Below are 20,850 nucleotides of genomic sequence, written 5' to 3'. Positions count from 1 at the left end.
CTTGCCCACTCCCAGATCCTTGCTGGGGCAGAGTGAGGGGAAATGTTGAGAGTTCATTTTCCCTTAGAAGCTTTCAGAGTGCTGTGCTTTGCATGGGTAGCTGGAAAGGTGTTGGTGACACAGCAGTAGTTTTGGCTACTGCTGAGCAGCACTCTCTCTCTGTCTCACTCAGACCCAATACAGTCTCCCTGCTCTTCTCTTTGCCAGCTGGAGGAGCTGAAGCAGGAGGTGTCCAGCCTCACAGCCAAAGGAGTGCAGCTGGAGGAGGAAAAGCAGCAGCTGAACAGCCTTGTCACCAGCCTCCAGAACTCCCTCTCTGAGAGCCACCAGGCCCAAGAGAAGCTGAAGCAAGACCTGCAGGCACAGGCTGCTGAGCGCCAGGCTGAACAGCTGGCTGCCCTCAGTGTCCAGCATGAGCAGACCCTGCGGGAAAGGGACTCTGCCCTGCAGCAGCTCCAGCAGGCCAACGCAGCCCTGAGCAGCCAGCTGCAGGCCCTGGATGAGGAGAAGGCTGCACTGAACCGCAAGGTCGGCGAACTGGAAGCCCAGATCCTGGAGCTGGGTGTCCAACGGCAGCAGGGAGTGGCAGCAGAGGCGCTGAAAGCCCAGCTGCAGGAGCTGGAGGGCAGGCTAAAGGAGAGCCAGCAGAGGCTGGCCGAGAGGGAGAAGCTGGCCCGGGAGAACAGCCGCCTGCAGGAGCAGCTGCTCTTCCTGGAGGAATCCCTGCGGAACACTGAGGGTATATTGGAGGATGAGAAGAGACGGGCAGCTGAGTGCCTGGAGGGCAACCTGGCCAGGATCGCTGAGCTGGAGGCAGAGAGACAGCAGCTAATTCAGGACCGAGAGGCAGCTCGGCCGGAGCAGGGTGAGGAGCTGGCCACACGCCAGGTGCTGGAGGAGAGCCGGGAGCAGCCCGTGGGAGCCTCTCCTGCTGCCCGAGGGGAGGACGAAGAGTGCAGGCGGCTGAAGGAGGAAATGCAGGCACTGAGCCGGGAGCACAGCCGGGCCTGCCAGCAGCTGCAGGCTGAGCAGGAGAAGGTGGCTGTGCTGGAGGCCCAGGCAGAGCAGCTGGCCCGCCTCCAGGCTGACCTGTCCAGCACTCAGGCATGGGCAAAGGAGAAGGAGAGCGAGGAGCAGAAGCTGAGGGCCGAGATTTCCGCCCTGCAGGAGAAGATGGCTGTGGCAGAGCAAGCGGCAGCCCAGCGCGTGGCCAAGCTGGAGGCGGAGGCCCAGAGGGCTGCTGAGGCACTGGAGGGAGTTTCCCAGCAGCTCTCCCAGGAGAAGCTCAAATCCAAGGAGTTGGAAGGCACCGCGGATCAGCTGCGGATTGCGGAGAAGGAGCTGGTGTCCCTCCGCTCTGCCGTGCAGGAGAAGGAGAGCTGGAAGGAGCAAGTGTCCCAGTGTGTCCAGGAGATGGAGAGGAAGAACGGCCTGATCGGCAGCCTGGAGCAGGACCTGGCCATCCTCCGCCGCCAGGTGATGGAGAAGGAAGGGGAGAGCAAGGAGCTGAAACGCCTGATCCTGGCCGAGTCGGAGAAGAGCAAGAAGCTGGAGGAGAGGCTGCGGGTGCTGCAGACAGAGATGGCCACCGCAGCCTCCCGAGCGGCCGAGAGGTGCTCGCTGATGAAGGTGGAGGTGCAGCGGTGCCAGGAGGAGATGGAGAAGCAGCGGATGACCATCGAGGCCCTGAAGAGGGACCGGCACAGCCAGAGCGAGCGGGAGGACGAGCTGCGGCAGGAGGCGAAGGTCTGCCAGGACAAGTGCCTGCAGAAGGAGCAGCTCGTGGCCGCCCTGCAGCAGGAGCTGGACGGCGCTCGGGCCGAGCGCGCCTCCCTGGAAAGCCAGCACCGCCAGGAGCTGGAGCAGAGGGCAAAAGCCGTGTCCGCGCTGCAGGCCGAGCTGGCGCAGGCCAGGCTGGAGGCGGCCGAGGCGCCGGCGCTGCGGGAGCGGCTGGCGGAGCAGGACCGGGCCCTGCAGCGGCTGCAGGCCCAGGCGGCGGAGGCGGGGACGCAGCTGGCGGGGCTGCAACAGGCCAACGCTCGGCTGGCCAAGGAGAACCAGGGCCTCAGCAAGAGCCGCAGCCAAGGGCAGCAGCAGCTGGAGGCGGAGCTGGGCCAGGCCAGGGAGCGGCACCTGCAGGAGCTGGAGCAGCTGCGGGCGGCGTCGGAGAAGCTGGTGAGCAGCAGCAGGCAGGAGGCCAAGGAGGCGGTGCAGAAGCTGGAGGACCTGAGAAAGGAGTATGAGAGCAGCAAAGCGGCAGCCCTGGAAGAGAGGAAGAAACTCCTGGAAGCGAAGCAGAGACTGACAACTCAGGTGGGGGTTCCACTCCCTGCAGGAGGGCTGTGGGTGGGGGAGCCCTCCTGGAAAAGGGGTGTGTTCAGCCTTCTGCACACCCCTGAATCCATGTCCTGCTCAGTACAGGGACTGGGGGTGTGGGACACATTCTCAAGTGTGAAAGGGACTGTCACATTGAGGTGATGGAGTGTTTCTAGAGAAGGGCAGCAAAATTGGGGAATGATCTGGAGCACCAGTCCAATGAGCAGGAACTGAGGGAATTACGGGGGGCTGTGCTGGAGAAAGGAGGCTTGGGGGGGACCCTCTCTCCCCTGAAAGGCTGAAACAGCTCCCTGAAAAGAGGGTGCAGCCAGATGGAGGTCTGCCAGGTAACTTGTTCTCCCAGTTAATTTGTGACATGACAATAGGAAATGGTTTCAAGTTTTGCCTGGGTGGGCTTAGGTTGGATATTAGGAAAAAATGCCTTCCCTGAAAGGGTTGTCCAGCCAAGGCACAGTCTGCCCAGGGCAGTGGTAGAGTCCCTGTCCCTGGAGGGATTTAACAGACATGTGGATGTGGCACCTGGGGGCATGGATTAGTGGTGGTCTTGGCAGTGCTGCGGGAAAGGTTGGAATCAGTCTCAGTGGGTTTTTCCAACCTAAATGATTCCATGATTCTGTGAAAAACAGCCTGTGTGCCAGCTGTGTACTCACCTCTACCTTTTGTGCTTGCAGGTGGAGCAGCTGGAGATAATCCAGAAGGACCAAACTAAGCAGGTAACACACACCAAGTGTTGGCTGCTCAGTGACAGTGCACAGCCCTCCCTGTTTGCCACTTCGCACTGGAGCCACCCTCTTCTCCTGTGAACTGTTCCCAGTATGGACCCAGCCATGGGGCACTTGGCTCCAGGTCTCTGGGCACCTTCACCTCCAGGGGGTAGCAATTGAGGTCCCATTGTGCCACCTGCCCCCTCACATTGGTGCCCACAATTTGGCACGACTTCTCACCTGCCCCATGGCAGCACACGCAGCAAGTGGCTGCCAGGAGCATCCCGAGCTCCTCAGTGTGGGACTGTCAGTGCTCTGATGGCTTCCCCTCCCACCTTTAACCAAGGCCCAGCTCTTGGCACAACTGGTAGGAGCAGCTGCACTCAGACAGCGTGATCCAGATGTGGCTAGAGCAGCACAGATCTCAGATGTGGTAGGAGTTAGCACTTGGGAAGAAATACAGGAAAAGCCCCATTTCCCTGTCCAGTCCCAGTCAGAGCTGCCCAGGACTCTGCAGAGGCCTTGTGGCTATGACAGGGGGCTGGGAGCTCTTCAAGCATCCACTGGAGCAGGGAGAGCCTGGCCAGGCCGGAACTTGCAGCAGCCATCTACCTGTGTCAGGAGTGCTGGATGACTTGTGGGACTCCAGGTTGCAAGCCCTGGGGCACTGGAAACTTAACACAAGCTTTGCTTCCAGCACATGGCTGCTCCTTATGCATGGGTGGTTCCAACCAGCCTTGCTGTAAGCACTAACATGGAGTGACTGTCACCTTGCCATGTCCTGGGATCTTCCTTGGCAGTGGGTGGTGCTGAATGGTTGCCCTGTGGCAGGAAATTTCTTTGTTGTGCCCTGGAGCTGACTAGAGAGGAGGGGATGTGCTCCTCTGCAGGAAGATTGTAGTTTTGTGCCTGGAGCTGGTCTCACCAAGCCACATTTTTCCAGGTGGAGGAGCTGAATAAAAAGCTGAGTCAGCATGAGAAGGCCACCTGGACCCAGCAGCAGAGAGTTAAGGTAAAGAGGGACCGAAAACCTGGGGGCTGAACCCTGGAGCTGTTGGTGCTGCCAGGGGGCTCGCCTGGGTTGGCTCTAAGCCAGTCTCTTCCCTGCCTGCAGGCACTCGAAGGGGAGCTGCAGGCAGCGGTCACCAGCCATAAGGAGAAGGTGGCAGAGCTGCAGGTGCAGCTCACCCAGAAGGAGCAGGCAGCTGAGTACTACAAAGGGCAGGTATGCTAGGGGCTAGAATGGCCCTGCTGTCCCTGACACTGCTGGAAAGCTTGACTGGATTCCTTTGCTTTACATCCTAGATGGAGAAGGCAAAAAGTCATCATGATGCCAAGAAGCAGCAGAACCAGGAGCTATTGGAGAAGCTAAAGGCCATGGAGCACCTGCAGAAAGAGAACACAGAGCTTCAGAGCAAATCAGAGAAGCTGGCCAAGGAGCTACAGCAGAGCATCCTGCAGGCTAAAGAGTCTGAGATGAGCTGCAAAAATCTTACAAGCCAGATCCACAGCCTGGAAACTCAGGTGGGCATGGCATACTGGGGCTTCACCCTCCTTGTCCTCGCCTCCATCACCTCCTCGCTTGGAGGAGGATAGATCCATCCATTCCTCCCTGTTTCCAATTCAGGTGGAGGTTGCCAAACGACAGGTGCGGGAACTCAGCAAGTTCCAGGTGATGACTGCTGCAGTAAAGGCACAGGAGACTTCCTGCCAGAGTATGGCCGACCAGAGCACTGATAGCCTCGATGAGGCACAGCTGCTCAACTCCACCAGGTACCAGATCAATCAGCTGCCAGCACTCCAAAAACGCCCTGTTCCTGATGGCCTGGTCAGCCTGCTGGTGCTACCCTCACCCCCTGTCTCTGCAGGACAGCCACCAGCTCTCAGTTGGACGTCTCAGGGGTGCCATCAGACAGTGAAGAGTCGCTGCTGTCTCAGCAGCTGTCCCAGAGGAAATCATCCCTGGAGAGTCTCTACTTCACCCCCATCCTCCGTGAGGCGCCGTCGCAGCTGGAGAGCAGCGCCAACTTCCCAGGCGACTTCTCGCTGGACTCCGGGTGCAAGACGCGCTCAGCCCGGCGCCGCACCACCATCAACATCACCATGACAGATGTGAGCAGGGGGGCCCTGCTGGGGGATCAGGAGCAGCACTGCAGAGGGAACTGGAAAGCTGAATGTGACCTGTTGATGTGCGCTGGCAGCCTAAAGTCCAGCCATGTCCTCAGCTGATCCCCAGCACAGTGGGAAGCGGGGTGGGGATTGTGCCCCACTCTGGTGAGACCACGGGTGCAGAGCTGCTTGCAGCTCTGAGACCTCCAACATCAGAATGACATGGAGCTACTGGAGAGGACAGAGGAGGTGACAGAAGCTCTCCAAGAGCTGAATTTCCTCTGCTCTGGATACAGGCTGAGAGAGTGGGGTGTGTTCAGTCTAGAGGAGAAGGCTTCAGGGAGACCTTAGAGCTATTGCCAGTGTCTAAAGAGACTCCAAGAGACCTGGAGAGGACAGGAGTGGCTTCCCATTGGCAGAGGGCAGGTTTAGATGGGTATTGGGAAGAAATTCTTCCCTGTGAGAGTGGCAAGGCCCTGGCACAGGTTGCCCAGAGAAGCTGTGACTGCCCCATGCTTTGAAGTGTTCAAGGCCAGGTTGGATGGGGCTTGGAGCAACTTGGTTTAGTGGAAGGTGTCCCTGCTAAGGGAAGCGGAAGTAGAAGGAGATGAGCTTTAAGGTCTGTTCAGCCTAAACCTATCTGTTTAATCCCTCTTCTGGATTTTTCTCTCCCAGAAACCGGTGAAGTCTGAGGAACTGGTCAACATCAAGAACATCCCATTGGCTCAGTCCACAAAAACTTCTTCCCCTGCTAAGGGCCGTCTGCGCTCAGGTGTCTCCACCCGTTCCCTCACCAGCTTCCCGTCCCAGGAAACTCTTGCGAAGCTGGAAACCTCCTCCCCAGAGAAGAGCCCTCGCAAATCGGGGCTGTTGGGCCTCCCTGGGTACCGGCCAGTCACCCGCAGCTCTCTGCGCTTGCAGCGGACCAGCAGCTCCAGCCTCGGTGTGTGTGGGCAGGGTAGGCACTTGGAGTGCTGGCTATGGGGTTCTGCCCTGGCTTGGGGGACTCGAGTCTTACCTGGGACCCCCCTCATTCTTCCTTGCTTTGGATTTAGGCCGGAGCACCGTGAATCTGGGCACGTGCCAGGATGAGCCGGAGCAGCTGGATGACTGGAACCGCATTGCAGAGCTGCAGCGGCGGAACCAGGCCCGCCCCCCGCACCTGAAGAGCAGTTACCCCCTAGAGAGCATGGTATGGGGCAGGAGGGGAAGGTCAGGCAGCCCTTTCTCCAGAACGAGGGCTTGGAGGGGGGTCTGGGAACAGACACTGCCCCTCACCAACATCCTCATGTCCCCTCCCCAGCCCTCCACCTCCTTGGGAACCATCACGGATGAGGACATGAAAATGGGGGACCCAGAAGAGACGCTGCGACGTGCCAGCATGCAGCCCTCCCAGATCATGGCCGCCGGCAGCCAGGGCAGCATTCGGGCCTCCACCCGGGGCAGCAGCATCACTACCCGGCAGCAGAGGAAGCGCCTCTCTGAGGAGATCCACCAGGGCCTTGACACCCCCCCGGTGAGCTCAGCCCAGTCCCCCAGCACAGCACCCTACTGGGAACAACAGGTGTTCCAGGTTTTGAGGGAGCTGCTGTGGCCCTGTGGGTAACACCCCAATTCGCCACATGTTCCCAATGATCCTGGATCCCAGTGCTCAGTGTTCCCAGCATCCAGTGGTGCATCTAGTATTTGTGATGCTCCCAGTGCTGGCAAGGAGGCCATTCCAGAGGTGAAGGGCTGAGCCTTCTACCTTCCCTGGGCACTGCTACCCTTGCTCCCATTTCCTCCCTGCAGCCCCTCAGTTCCCTGACTGCTGCCAGCCCCACAGGAGGGTGACTCCCAGATGACAGTACTAGCCAGTCTCCTGTTTTCCAGTCCAAGAAGCCAACCAGCTGCTTTCCACGGCCCCAGACCACCCAGGACCGCAGTGAGCAGAGCGGCTCCCAGGCCAGTCAAGAGAGCCAGCTGCCAGTCCCAGCCACGCAGGTAAGCTTCGGAGGGAAAAAGAGGGAGCAGGAGGGACCCCTCTGTCCTGTCCCACCCTAAGCTAACGGTCCTGCCCCTCCTCTGCAGGCTCAGAGGCGCCAGTCGATGGCGTTCAGCATCCTGAACACGCCCCGGGCGCTGGGGAGGCGGCTGCTGCGCCGGGCGGTGGGCCAGAGGAGCACTCCCACAGCCTCCTCCGGCAGCGGCACCCGCCGCTCGCCCCGCATCGCCACCGCCAAGTCCCCCAAGGGCAAGGTGGGTACTGCCTGGGCCCCGGGAACACTTCTGGGATCATGCTCACCCCAGTGCCCCCGAGCCCTGCCTTGGGTTCATACAGGCCGTGGGGAAAAGGGGGCAGCCCCTGCTATCCCTGGAGTGCCACGGCAACAGCAGGTCCCAGCATGGGGCCCTGCTCATGTTCCTGGTACCTAACCTCATCTTCTCTCTGTCCTTTCCAGGCCAGTCGCCAGTCGCGCAGGGACAAGCAATCCTGAGGTTTCCCCAGTCCCCACGTTGCTGGCTCTGCCCTGGCCCCCACCTGCACCCCCTCACCTCTCCCTGTTTCTCCAGGGCCCAGGAGCATTGAGGGGGAACAGGTAGAGCCACCCACATGACTGCCTTGCATATCCCACTGACAACGGTGGGGGTGCCCTGGGCATGGCAAGGCCCCTTTGCCCCTCCTGCACCCATTGTCACCCTAAACCCTTCCGGGACCCAAGGCAAGGGGGTGCACAGGGGTTGAGGGCTAGAAATACAAAGGGGTGCAGGGCTGGCACCAGGCTGTGGCTGGAGGGGCTGAGCTCTCCCCAGGGATATCCTGCAGCCCCAATTACAGGGACAGAGGTGAAACTTAGCACCCCTAGGGCCACCACCCTTGCTCCCTCTGTGTGGGACTCCCCCAACTGCCCTGTCCTGCTCCTCCCTGGGAAGCTGAGGCAGCATTTTTAAATGTTTCTACTTGTAAATAAAGTGTATTTTTCAACTGCTCTGAGGGTCCTGGCTTTCTCTTCCTACAGTCCGCATGCACCACAACCTTTATCAGGGTTTAAGAGGAGGAAAAGCATGACCTCCTCCTTATCCCATCACCACCCTCATGAACTACACAGGGTCTCCCATGGCAGGATGCTCACCCAGGCAACCTGCTGTAGCACCAAGCAGTCATAGTGCAGATTTCCATCTTTCTTTTTTCTCCTTTAGCTTATTCTTCTCCAGTAGCATCTCCTGCCATTACAGTGCTTCAAACCCCACCAAACCTGGCCATGGGGTGGAAGCGCCTTCTCCATCCTCATACCAGCTTTGCCACAAATGTCCAGGGGCTGCAGTGTCTCTGCCCCTGGAGCACTGCAGCTTCAGTCCTGGCGTGGTGACACAGGGTTTGTTCCCAGCTCTGCTGTCCTACTGCAGGCACTGGGGTGAGGACAGAGTGTCACCCTGGTGTCTCCCCACAGCTGCTGGCATGCTGCTCCACCTCTGCCAGGCCAAAGGGCAGCTGGCAAATGGGGCAGGACACCCAGACATCAGGGGACAAGGCAGGCCAGGCTGTGGTGGGGTCTTCTCCACACTGGGAGGCGTGTGCAGGGAGCAGATCCAGCAGGGAACAGCCTGTGGAAAGGGAAGGTGATGTGCATGTCACAGACTCTGGTGTTGGGATGATATGGGGTTTAGACTGACGCCCTCACTGATGACTCTCATGGCAGCCTGGGAATACACTGTGATGTCCCTCCAGTGCCAGGGCACCAGCAGGAGTGATGTATCCCAGCTACAGAACTGCCACCACTATCCCCATTTGCTGCTCAGTGTCCCCTGCCCACCAGAGGACAGCCCTGCCAGGCACTCACCTGAGCAGATGGGGCAGACACCTGTCTCCCCATCACCACTGGCCTGCCCCCTGTCCTTCCTCCTGACACGTTTCTCTCGAGGGCCACTGGCTTGGGCTTTTCTTTTCACCCTGGGTGTCCTTGAGGTGGCAGCTGGAGCCCTGTAGAGAGGTCACATGCTGAAGGCATCCTGTGCCACATTCTGCCAGCCCAAAGGAGTCACTGCCTTTTGTTTCCCTGCTTCAAAAGAAAGTCTTTACTTACAAAAATGAAGCTACCACAGGCTCCTGTGTGCTTTGCTTCTCTAGGCTCACATGGTTGGTAAAGGTGCTGAGGTACTTCCTGTTTATCTACAAAAATGTCATCTTCCAAATCAAATGTGGCTTTCTGGGGATCTGATTAAGTCAAGGCTCTGCCTTGCTGTACAGGTGAAAAAACCCCCATGTTTAGATTTCACAAGCCTTCACACCTCTGGATGGTGAAACACTTCCCCAGGTGTTCAGTCTCATTCTAGGCCCCAGCTGTCAGCTGTGGTTCTGGGGCTGCTCTGAACAGACCCGGCAGTGCTTTTCAGCTGCCTGACAGAGTGAAAGCTCTACAGGCCCAGACAAACACACCACCCACTGCTGGAAACTCAAGTAACCAGAAACCATCCTCAGCCTCCCGAATGTCTTCAGACTCTTCCCTACATGTATTATGGTAGGGGCAGAGTACTGCAAAGCATCTTCAAGAACAACATTTTCACATGTATGTATTCTCTGTAAGGATGGCTTTTCCCTCTTTCCTCTGAGGCCTGTACCCAGGTAATGTGAACCCATTAGAGAAGCCATTTGAGAAGGTTCATGCTTTTTGTTCTAATACATTTAGGCTCTTCCCTTCATTGAATGGCTCTTCTTGTTGCTCAGTTAAAGACCAATGAAGTGCAATCTGGATCAGAGAAACAAAGTGAAGTGAAAAGAAAGAAAAAGAAATGAAGTGAAATGGAGGAAAATTAAGTGGAACATGATGGAATGAAGTGCAGTGAACTGAAACTTAATGAAATTACATTAGTTGAAAATGAGAGATTTCATTTCCTTTCATGAAATGAAGTTACCTTTCATGAAAGGAAATTAAATGAGAAATTAATAAAATAAAATTAAAAGCAAGAAAAGGAAATATAATTGTTTTATAATTCTGTCTTGACTAATTCTGTGTCTGATTTGATGCTTTTATATATTATAAACAAAAGTCTTCCACAGCTTTCTCTAATTAGGGCTTCCATCCTTGGATCCAGTGCATTGTACATGTAAGTATAACAGCACTTGCATATATATATATATACACAAGTATAAATGTTACAGTCAAGTATATCTGTTACATGCAATAATAAATAATGCTTAGCTCTCAGATAGGTATTTCCCATTTTCATGTTTTAAAAGCTATTCTTTTCACAAAGAAATATTAGCTCAATTCTATAGATACAGAAATCCAAGCAAAGTGAGCCTGTTGAGCATTTCTGAGATTATAGTGCAGCCTGAGGCGAAGGGGGATGCACCACCAGAGTCTGAACTATTTACTTCACTTTCTGTAACAAGTAAGTAGTGCTGTGACTAGAAACCTGTTTTCCCATTTCTCAGACAAATTGCAAAGCCTACACTTGTGTTCGCTGGGTTGAATCCTAAATTTTAGCCACTAACTAGTCTTATTGTGGTCTGATTAGATTAGTGACCCAGGTGGTGGCAGGAACTGAATTCTATTAGAGACTTGTATAAATATATATACAAGATGTACTATGCAGAACTAGCACTGAAGTAGAAATCCTGTACTTCAGCTTTCAGACAACCATTAAAATTTCCAGTGTGTAATTCCTCTTACCTGTAGCTATGCTGGGTTTAAATGAATACTCTGAATCAGTGGTGCTCCTTTTGATGTAGTTGTCAGGCACTTTTACAGGTCCAAGGCACAATTAGCAGGTTTGTTTCTGTCGGAAGGAAATGGTGTCCATCTGAACAGAAAGGTGAAGTCTTTCCTGTGCTGAGTGCTGCACTTGGGTCACAAGTGACCCAAGCATCATGCAGTGCTCCAGGCTGGGGCAGAGAGGCTGGAAAGCTGCCAGTCAGGAAAGCCCTGGGGGTGCTGGTCAAGAGCAGCTGCACATGACCCAGGTGAGCAAGAAGGTCAAGGGCACCTGGCCTGTACCAGCAGTGGTGTGTCTAGCAGGAGCAGGGCAGTGATTGTCCCCCTGTGCTGGGCACTGCTGAGGCACCTCCAATCCTGGGGTCAGTTCTGGGCCTCTCACTACAAGGACACTGAGGTGCTGGAGTGGATCCAGAGAATGGACAGAGCTGGGGAAGGGTCTGGAGCACCATGAACACCTGAGGGGGTTGGGGGGCTCAGCCTGGAGAAAAGGAGGCTCAAGGGGACTTTCTCTCTCCATAACTTCTTGATAGGAGGGTGGAGCCAGGTGGGGATCAGGCTCTGCTAACAGGAAACAAGGGAACAGGACAAAATAAAATGGCCTCAGGCTTCCAATGGCACCGGGGGTGGTTTAGATTAGCTATTACAAAAAAAAGAAAAAAAAGGGTTGTCAAGCTTTGGAACAGGCTTCTCAGGGAAGTGGCCAAGTCACTATACCAGGAAGTGTTCAAAACGCACGTGGATAGAGCACCTGAGGACATTGTTTAATAGTGAACATGGAGGGGCTGCTGGGCTGATGGTTGGACTTGAGGATCTTAAACATCTTTTTCAACCTTAACAATTCCATGATTTAGGGCATGCTATTACTGCCCTGAAATCTTCTGGGCAGTAGTGTGGTGATTGTACTCCCTTTTATTCCATTTTACAAGGAGGATACTACTGTTGAGTAATATAGGGAATACTCATCCATGAAGATACCATTAAGGTATGTGCCTTGAGACCAGTCACTGACCCAGCAAAGAAGTAATTTGGAATAACCAAAGTGATGAAATAGAGGCAATGCTGGAGTTTTAGCATCAGGAACTATGAAACAATACAGCTTGTTCTCTGCTCTGTCTTTTCAGTTAGACCTTCTTGATACCAGCTTTAAATCCTTTCCATTCTCACCTACTCAAAACAAAAGGTCAAGGAATTTCTCTTCTGGAAGCCCAGCACTACCTGTTAAAAATACAGACTTCAGTTATCAACAGCTAAAACTCTAAAATAATAGCTGCTGAGGTAGAGCCAATTGACCAAGTTACAAACTTGGCATCTGAAAATTTATACTATTAATTTCTAAAAGTTTATCACACACAGGAAGAGACAACAATCCAGAGACTACAGAGATTGACAAAATTTATTTATTTATTCCCCACTTTTATTGACTTTTCAAAGAAACCCACCACAAATATCATCCAAGTTGGAATATACTAGTATGCTACCACTGTTAAAAAAAAGGCATGAAAAAAATGTAGAGTTGAAGGCTATTAAATTCTGATACATCTGCATGTTCATTTAAGAGTCCTTATTATTCTAGGACAGTGGAAGTACAGTAGACATTCAGGGATAGCTAATTTGCCAGCTGATGAAGACAAACAAGGACTGAGCAGTGTGTCTGCCTTCCCTTTAAAAGCCAATCAGCAATAAATAGATGGTGTCATTGTCATGCAGGAATGATTGTGGTCTCTACTTAGTTGGGCTTCTGGGTTTTCATGATTTGAGGCTACTGGATGGTTGAGGAGTTTCGGGAAAAAGAAACTCTGAAAGGTGGAAGTTCAGTTTATTAGAAGAGGCTATGTTTAAATTTTACGCTTTAAGAGATTATCACCGTAGTTTCATGCCTTAATATCTAACAGCAACAACATTCTTTTTCTCCCGTAAAAGGGACTATTATGAATGCATTATAATAAAAAATCAAACCTTTATACCACCTATGTTATAGTCAGATGTTATATTAAGAGGTATGACCCAGGTTAATTATCTAACACCATGTTAGAATATGTCTAAAACAAGAGGTTTTAATCAACTATGCTGTGGCTTAAACACCACTTTTCAGACATAACTGCATTATTTCTGAAATTTTTAATATATCTTAAAAATATACCAATTAAAATAAATTATTGTTATATATTTCTTTATATCAAAGAAGAATCTTCAAATTCACAAAAAGCCAGTCCAGAGGTAAACATGTTTCATATTCCACTAGTGAAGAGTTTAAAGGAACTGACATTATTTCCAAATAGTTAACTTCTTTCAACATACAGTTTATTGCCTTCTCTTTATTTGTTATTTAGCTCACAGAAGGAAGAAAGAACATTTTGTTTCACAAGAATGTCTCTCGACAGAGTGGACATGTGGATTTGTTGCTGGATGAGAACCATTTGTACTGAAAAAGAGAAATACATCTGTTTAATATACAAAGGCAAGCTGAGTATCAGAAACACTAGTACATCATCAATAATAACCATTATTGCCAGGGATCTGTGTTGTTAAGCTGCACCAGGGCAGGTTTAGACAGTCCTTCACAGAAGGAGTGATTAAGCACTGGACTGGGCTGCCCAGGGAGGTGGTGGAGTCACCGTCCCTGGAGATGTTTAAAAAGACTGGATGTGGCACTCAGTGCCATGGCCCAGCTGACAAGGTGGTGTTAGGTCATAGCTTGGACTTGATCTCAAATGTCCTTCCTAACCTAGTTAATTCTGTGAATATAACTATCAAAACATTAACTATACTTATAAAAAAAACGCAACAGCAAAGAGTAAAAAACCCCTTTTCACTTGTGCAAGTATGCATGTGTATATCTGTACATATGCATTTGTATATACACATATTAGACACACAGAGTGTAGCAGCTCTTCTCTTGTTACATCTCTGCCCTTACATCTTAGTACAAAATCCACAGAAATAATTTATGAGTGCAGGTAATCCCAGATACTCCAATGACAAAGTGGAAAATTGTTGGTAATACAGTAGAAGTTTCTGGATAGCCAGGCTGGATGAGGCTTGGAGCAACCTGGTCTAGTGAAAGGTGTCCCTGCCCATGGCAGGAGGTTGGAACAGATGAGCTTTAAGGTCCCTTCCAACCCAAACTGCTCTATGATTCTATATTTGCCTATTTAAAAAGATTTACTCCAGGTACTTACCAAGCAAGCTGAGTGAAACTTCTTCTTGCATGTTCTGCAAGCTTTTTTTGGAAGAGAATAGTTTGAACCATGAATGACCGAAAAGCAGATCATGCAATCTTCAACGCCTTCAAAACGTTTATCCACATTATTTTTCCACAAAGATAAGCCTTCCATAATACTTCCATTCTAACAGAGGGAAAAGAGCTGTTAATACTGTAGAACTCCTTTAGACTATTCCTGTTGTAGTCATAAAACCATGAAGGAAACAAAGCCTGAAGGATTTATAATCTGAAATGACACGCAATACATGCAGTACATACTTTATGAGAAGATACAGAAAAGTGAGTATTCATCAGAGCAGGAAGAGTATACTCAGGAGCACTTAAAAAGGGATTTTGAAAATTTCAATCACTGCTTTGTTTTGTCCTAACCACAGAGAATACAATTTCAGCAACCATCAGTCTTTTAGAGAATTCCATGGACAGGGGCTTTTGTTTTGATTTTTGTTGTTGTTTGTGGTTTTTTTTCAAATTATAGTTGAGATAGTACTGCCATGCAGGACAGTGGCCCACATCTTAAGAGATATAAATTTTCAGCTTGGGCTCTGGATTTAATAGGACCTAGTAGGCTGACAATTTTACCTCTGTTTATGTATCTGGAGAAAGGCAGATAGTAAGAGTGACCCAGTTCTATGAAGGCCTTTGCAATCTACTGATGAGATCTATCACACAGATTTATTCAGTACTGGAATATTTTTCTGCTATAAAGACTTTTTAAGTGTTCAAAGCTAGGAGCTTTATTTAAATTCACCTGATGTGTAAGATATGTGCTTAACTGTAGCATCCAATTGCGCCACTGCTGTACAGCCACACCAACCCTCTTTCCACTCTCGACTGTTATGGATCCCAGTGGATAATTTGATGGAAGCTGTATTATCAGTTCAATAAAGATATCATCAACAGAATAGGTTGCAATGACTTCTCGTGCTGCAGACCGAGCTTTTACCTTTGAAAAAAACCACATGTATTAAAAAATGCCACAGAGCATCTCTAGTCTTAGATCAGATAAACACTTTTTTCAAAGTAAACAAAAATCTACCCATATCTTGGTAAACTAAAAAAAGAAATTACCAGCCAGTTTTCAATCTACTGATTGATTACATCTTTTAATAAACAAAAAAGTAGTATATTGATAGCAGTATCTTCCACTTACTTCCTCAACTTCTTCAACATCCTAAAATCCATTATTTCATGTTTTTCCAAGCAGAATATTAATAAACATCAATTCAATTTATTGATACTAAGCCAAATTTATGTTTAATCAGTCATTCAGAACAACAAATTGCAATCATATAAAACAGAGGAGTAAAATTTCTTGAAATGTTTGCAAAAAACTCAAGTAAATAAGAAGAAAGGAAAAAAAGTCTTACTGTCATGCCATTAAATAACTGTGTGCTAGTCTGAACAGAAGATATTTCCTGGGAGGAGAGCACACTGCTGACATACTTGCTGGTGAATTTATCCACAACATTGAAGACACGCTTCTCGCAGCTGTTCCACCACAGTCTCACCATGGCCGGCAGGTCCTTCAGCGTGATGTGGTACACGGAGCAGGCCAAGTGTGGGATCTGGGAGGACAGCACCCCTGTCCCTGGCAGGGAAACAAAAGGTGTTGGAATACTCTCAATACATTAGTGAAGGATGTTGGTGCCTCCACACCACATACACAAATTCTGATTCCAATATAATGGTGGTATCTGGAATTTCATGTACATGTTCCTATTATTGCTATTCTAAGGGCTTGTTTGACTCAGCCCTTCTTCACCAGGCTGGTTTCTTTGTTCCTTAGCCTGACACTCCGCACCTTGGAATTCACCTTCTAGTGTTGATTCCTGGTGTCAACTGGGACAATTTCTACAATTTTATTGTAGAAATCACAAAAGACTCACTTTGGAGCAAACAAACAATAAGGTATTTGAAGGACAGCTGAGCTTTGCAGGCATGTATAGAAATGGCCTCAAGTTCCACCTCAACAGAGGTTCAGGTTAGATATTAGGAAAAAAAATCTTTGCTGAAGGAGTGGATAAGCATTGGAATAGGTTGCTCAGGGAGGTGGTAGAGTCACCAACATGCAGATGGGGCACTTTGTGATATGTTTTAGTGGGCAAGGTGGTGTTCAAAGGGTGAACTTGCATGATCCCAGGGGTCTTAAAGATTCTATGATGAAATAAGGGAAGATTTCCCCTTGGGAGGCCATGTTAGTAACTCTTTCGTATTGTCATCCGGATAAATTGTTCTGCAACATACAGTGATGTCCAAGCAAAAAATTAAGAAATGGAAACTCCATTTCCCTGCTTATACCTCCATAGGTACATTAAATTTTTTTCAATGAAGGGACTTAAAAATCTGATTCTCTTTTTCATGTCTCTCAGTAAAAAAAATGTAGCACCTCTTCTCTCATCATCGCTGATAAACTGGGTCTTCTGAACAGCATGAAAAAAACAACACAAAATTTAACATCTTAAACATTTAAAAAATATTAGGGATTTTTTTAATATTTTGAATTAATACATTAAAATGCAAGATTTTTTTTTCTTTAATATTAAAAATAGATCTAGAAGCAATGGCTCCAGAATAGATCACACATTTCTAATGTTTTCGTATTGTTACGTTCAGGATTTGATAGTAGCAATGTATTACTCCTGGGTTTTGTTTTTCTTGGTTTCTCTGATAATCATGTCAACTTTGTTTAAGTTTCAAATGGGGAGTGTCAGCCAAAGATTATTAAACATATGTATGTATTTGCCTCTCTGTCTATTCATTTTATAGGTAAGATTTTCTAAATAAGTATTTTTAAGAAAAAAAGCTTATTTTAATATAACAACCCTTTCAAATGGACAAATACAATTTTTACTAACCTTTAACATCTAAATGAAGCTCTTCAGTAAAGAAAGTTTTGGTGTCCTTATTTGGAACTTCTGAAGTTGGCCCAGGAAAGACAGGGTTTTCAGGCATAAGCCTGAACAAGTGATAAAGCAGTTTATTCAAGCTTTTAGTTCTTCTAAGGTATTGTGAGTAGAGAACTCGCAGCTGGTAGCATTGAAAACAAATCACAGAAAAAACCAAAACACATCAAATACAGTTTACTCTGTAAATAATACAAGTATGTCCTTGCAGGGAGGAAGAGCAACACTGTGATTCAGAACTAATGTTGAGAAGGTAAGTTTAGTTCTCTGCACCATGATTAGAAGATTATAGTATATACCAAGCTTGTTTGAAAACACAAGGAAGAGCCATCTTTTCATGAATCTTAGTTCTTCATTGCTCTAATTTTACCATCCTCAAGTACAGTGGTGCAGAAATCTAAGTCTATTAGTGCTTTCAGAATTTTCACTAATTTCACAAAAACAAAGGATAAGAAGTTACATAATTAAAAGAAAAAGGCTGGATGAAACTTCAAGACTGAAACTAAATAAATATAAGACTCTGAAAATATACCTGAGAAGAAGCTGCTTTAAAGAAAGCTAATGTTAACTTCCAAGTGAGAAGATACCCTAGAACAAGGCAGAACTCATCGCTCAGGGGTTCAATCACTGCAAATTTTCCAACTGGAATGCATTCCAGGATGTTTTCTAGCAAGAGTTCTTGAGTGGCCAGGATAGTCATAAGAGCTGCTGGAGGTGATCTGTGGAAAAATGTTATCGGGATAGTAACTCAAATCTTGAGCACAGCATGAACTGAAATTATGTTCACAGCCTTCCTAGAAAGTCATGAAAGTAAAGCTATGCAGGCAAACATAAAATGAGCCTTTTACTGCAGGACAATTTACTCTTTTCAAAATTTCTTTTTTTTTCCCTGAATGGGATAGTTAGTGTTTTTACCTTCTTAGAAAACTAATTTAAACTGAATGCTGATCACTTCATCTGGGAGTGGCCTATGGCTGAGCTGATTTAACCTACATCATGGATAGCTGCTTTGCTTGCTTTTTCTGGAGTCACACCAACAAAGGAGCCACTGAACAATGATCTCCTAATCACTGTTGGCTCTGGGCTGAAAAGCCTTTTGCAGCTCTGCAGTTAGGAAAGGTATAAATCATTGGGCTGAGGTTAAAAAGGAATTTTAACCAGTTACTGCATTCCCTCTTCAAACCAGAAACTTCACTGTATTCAAGCTGTATAAAACATAGCTTAATTTTGTTCAGTTTCAAGTAACTGAATTTACCTGTGCAGACGGGCACATTCTGAAAACAAGTAAAAATTTGCCAAGATTTTCTAACATAAAGCATATATATGGCATTTAGTCCAGTAACTGCACATAAAAACGACTGCAAACACTGTGTCTGGTTTTAGTGCAAAGGCAGACAGAACCAAAATATTTAATATTTTAAATATTTATAACCGTATTGTTATAGCTGTGCAATTTTTCAACATCTCCTAGCTGACAGCTACTCTGCTGCAAATTTCCATCTTTTAACATATTTCAGAAATATGGAAGACAGTCTTATAAAAAGTGAGGGGAAAAAATACACACAGTGCCAGTTCCTCCTCTTCGTCACCATAGGACTTGAGATCTTCATCATCAAATTTAGGCAATTCGGGCATTAATCTATAAAAATATAGAAAGGAAATCAGGTTTAATTCTTAAACAATTTTTAAATAAACTATTTTAATATATGTGATGCACAGTTTGTTGCTTATCAACGTCAACGTTGCTTATTACTGACAAGCAACAAAATAATGGCAGTTATTCCTTAACAACAAGACAGAATCTTTTGGAGACATGTCACCATTGGAAAAATGGTTCATGAGAGACAGCTAATGAGGATGTATCCTTGCTCACTTCTCTTTCCAGACCTCTTACTTTTCCTGAGTCATGCTAAAATAAAATTCTCTATCAAAATAAATCTATTGCAACTTTATGCCTCAGTACAAGTGAAAGGTAGTGGTGGCTGGCTTAAGCCATCTGCTTTGCAATCTACATTTTGGGGAGCCAAATGCATGAATTTATCAAATTCTGTATTGTCTCTCTAGGTGTTAGAAATATCCAAGAAGTTCACAAGAACTACCTATCTATATTAATTTTTTTACCTACATTAGTGAAAATAAAAATGTCACACTATTTAATGCTTGTGTCAGGCCCAGATCAAACCTGCAACATTTCAGTTTACATTTTAGGATTCTGTGAGTGCTAAAATAAGGGCTAAAAATATTTACCTTTATTAAGTCTACTAATACAATTAACTTTAGCACTCACAATTTTATATAGTGCTCTCCAAAAAAAACCCACAAATTGCTCAGTTAAAGATTTTCTCCCATAATGGAACATGATTTTGCTACAAGTGCATATTCTATAGCACATTGTTAAAAAAAAAAAAAAAAAAAAAGGGGGGGCAGGAGGGTTGAGAGGTGATGAGAATGAAAAATTTATTGCTTCTTACTTATGCAGCATATGGTAGACAGAAACCTGTACAGGTCGAGCCCGGTAAAGCAACAATGGAGAGAGTGTGTTCAGTAGAGTCTGGAGTTTATCTGGAAGATTTGTCTTCTGGCCTGCAACAAACTTTGGTGGCAGCTTATGGTTTAACAACTGGTCCTTTGAGATGTAAGTCAGAGCTTCGCCCAAAGATGTTAACACAGAGTTCTGAAAAGAGCCTTCTGATGCATTTTTGGTTTCTCCTGTTTAAAAGAAGACAAGCTGTGATGCAGAATGTATGGATGATACCATAAACAAGCCCTGCTGGAGACAACTCAAGACTGCACTTGGCAGGTTCCATCTAATCTTAACAATCTCTATGTTACACACAATCATTTTACTAATTAGCATGTAAGTGTTAAAAAACTGACTTGTTATAAACTCCATTTTCCTATATTCTCCTATATTCCTATGAACTCTATATTCCTGTAAATTTCTATTTCAGAACAGTCTGGCTGTTATCCCCTTATCATATACTTGCCTGTGATTTTCACCAACAAAGGTAACAGCAAGTTGTGAATTCCCTCAGAAAAGAATTCCTTCCATTCACTGACCAAGTTCTTAGGAAGATTTGCAGTAGTGTCAGGAGCTGCAGCCTCAAAGTAAGTGCTAAGGGCAGATGCCAAGTCACAACTGACACAAGCAAAAATCTGCACAAGCGGGACATGGTAAAGCAAATGGCTTTCACTTGTTGTCTAGGAGGAAATAAACACAGAAGAAGATTCCTTAACCATAAATTTGCTTTAAAATACGTTTCACGTTTCCTGTCTATACCAGAAAGTGTAATTTCAAAGATGATTCAATTGCAAGAACCATTTGAAAATTATGTGAGGCAGAGAGGTGTGTTTAAAAATAGAATTTGTACTTTAATAAGACTTCCTGAAATGAATTTCCAAGCCTCACCAACATTTAGAACCATGGATTGTTCCCATTATATAACCTTCCTTATAATGACAAAAAGAAAATTCAATAGACAACATGCTACTAAAAACTGGAAATTACTGAAGTGGCTATCAGGAGGATATTTCCTCTCCCCCAACACAGCTGCTTCCTTTTTATTTTTGTTCTTACAGAACTTTTGTTCTGTCAAAAAGGAGTATCATTATCAACTAAAAATATTCCCTACACAGTCTACACAACAAGATTTTCTTAAAAGTTTGTTCTTTTTTTTTTTTTTTTTAACAAAATAAATAGCTGAGGTACATACCATTAGGTAAGATTACTCCTGAGACCAAGAAAGGTCACTGGAAGTTTCCAGCCTGCCCTTCTAAATGCACAGGTGACAGAAAGTGAGATTCTGTACTTTATTTGATTAATCAGGAAGTAGTCCACTGACCTGTTTCCTAACAGCATTAGAATGTGACTCTGA

The 20,850-nt window shown here is 47.3% G+C and overlaps 2 protein-coding genes across 5 annotated transcripts in view; one reads left to right on the top strand and one right to left on the bottom strand.

Moving 5' to 3' along the window:
- Nucleotides 1-8,119, top strand: part of NUMA1 (nuclear mitotic apparatus protein 1) — a 40,166-nt gene extending 32,047 nt beyond the window's left edge. For all 4 annotated transcript variants that reach the window (XM_083884616.1, XM_083884613.1, XM_083884615.1 and 1 more), the window contains exons 14-26: nt 208-2,313; nt 3,009-3,050; nt 3,985-4,053; nt 4,156-4,266; nt 4,347-4,565; nt 4,669-4,814; nt 4,910-5,153; nt 5,826-6,093; nt 6,206-6,342; nt 6,454-6,666; nt 7,023-7,133; nt 7,221-7,388; nt 7,592-8,119. In XM_083884616.1, the coding sequence (XP_083740742.1) occupies nt 208-2,313; nt 3,009-3,050; nt 3,985-4,053; nt 4,156-4,266; nt 4,347-4,565; nt 4,669-4,814; nt 4,910-5,153; nt 5,826-6,093; nt 6,206-6,342; nt 6,454-6,666; nt 7,023-7,133; nt 7,221-7,388; nt 7,592-7,627 (3,870 nt within the window). In that variant the 3' untranslated portion in view covers nt 7,628-8,119. The remainder of the gene's footprint in view (nt 1-207; nt 2,314-3,008; nt 3,051-3,984; nt 4,054-4,155; nt 4,267-4,346; nt 4,566-4,668; nt 4,815-4,909; nt 5,154-5,825; nt 6,094-6,205; nt 6,343-6,453; nt 6,667-7,022; nt 7,134-7,220; nt 7,389-7,591) is intronic.
- Nucleotides 8,120-12,232: 4,113 nt separating this feature from the next.
- LTN1 (listerin E3 ubiquitin protein ligase 1) overlaps nt 12,233-20,850 on the bottom strand; it is a 30,521-nt gene continuing 21,903 nt past the window's right edge. The window contains exons 22-30 of the mRNA XM_083855390.1: nt 19,963-20,176; nt 19,447-19,684; nt 18,540-18,614; nt 17,508-17,694; nt 16,928-17,099; nt 15,440-15,660; nt 14,821-15,015; nt 14,029-14,196; nt 12,233-13,271 (exon numbers count right to left, since the gene is read on the bottom strand). Of these exons, the coding sequence (XP_083711516.1) occupies nt 13,209-13,271; nt 14,029-14,196; nt 14,821-15,015; nt 15,440-15,660; nt 16,928-17,099; nt 17,508-17,694; nt 18,540-18,614; nt 19,447-19,684; nt 19,963-20,176 (1,533 nt within the window). The 3' untranslated portion in view covers nt 12,233-13,208. The remainder of the gene's footprint in view (nt 13,272-14,028; nt 14,197-14,820; nt 15,016-15,439; nt 15,661-16,927; nt 17,100-17,507; nt 17,695-18,539; nt 18,615-19,446; nt 19,685-19,962; nt 20,177-20,850) is intronic.

This window comes from Zosterops lateralis (assembly GCF_965231275.1).
Source record: "Zosterops lateralis genome assembly, chromosome: 2".
In the NCBI taxonomy this organism is placed as follows: domain Eukaryota; kingdom Metazoa; phylum Chordata; class Aves; order Passeriformes; family Zosteropidae; genus Zosterops; species Zosterops lateralis.
This window is presented reverse-complemented; position numbering and strand designations above follow the sequence as displayed.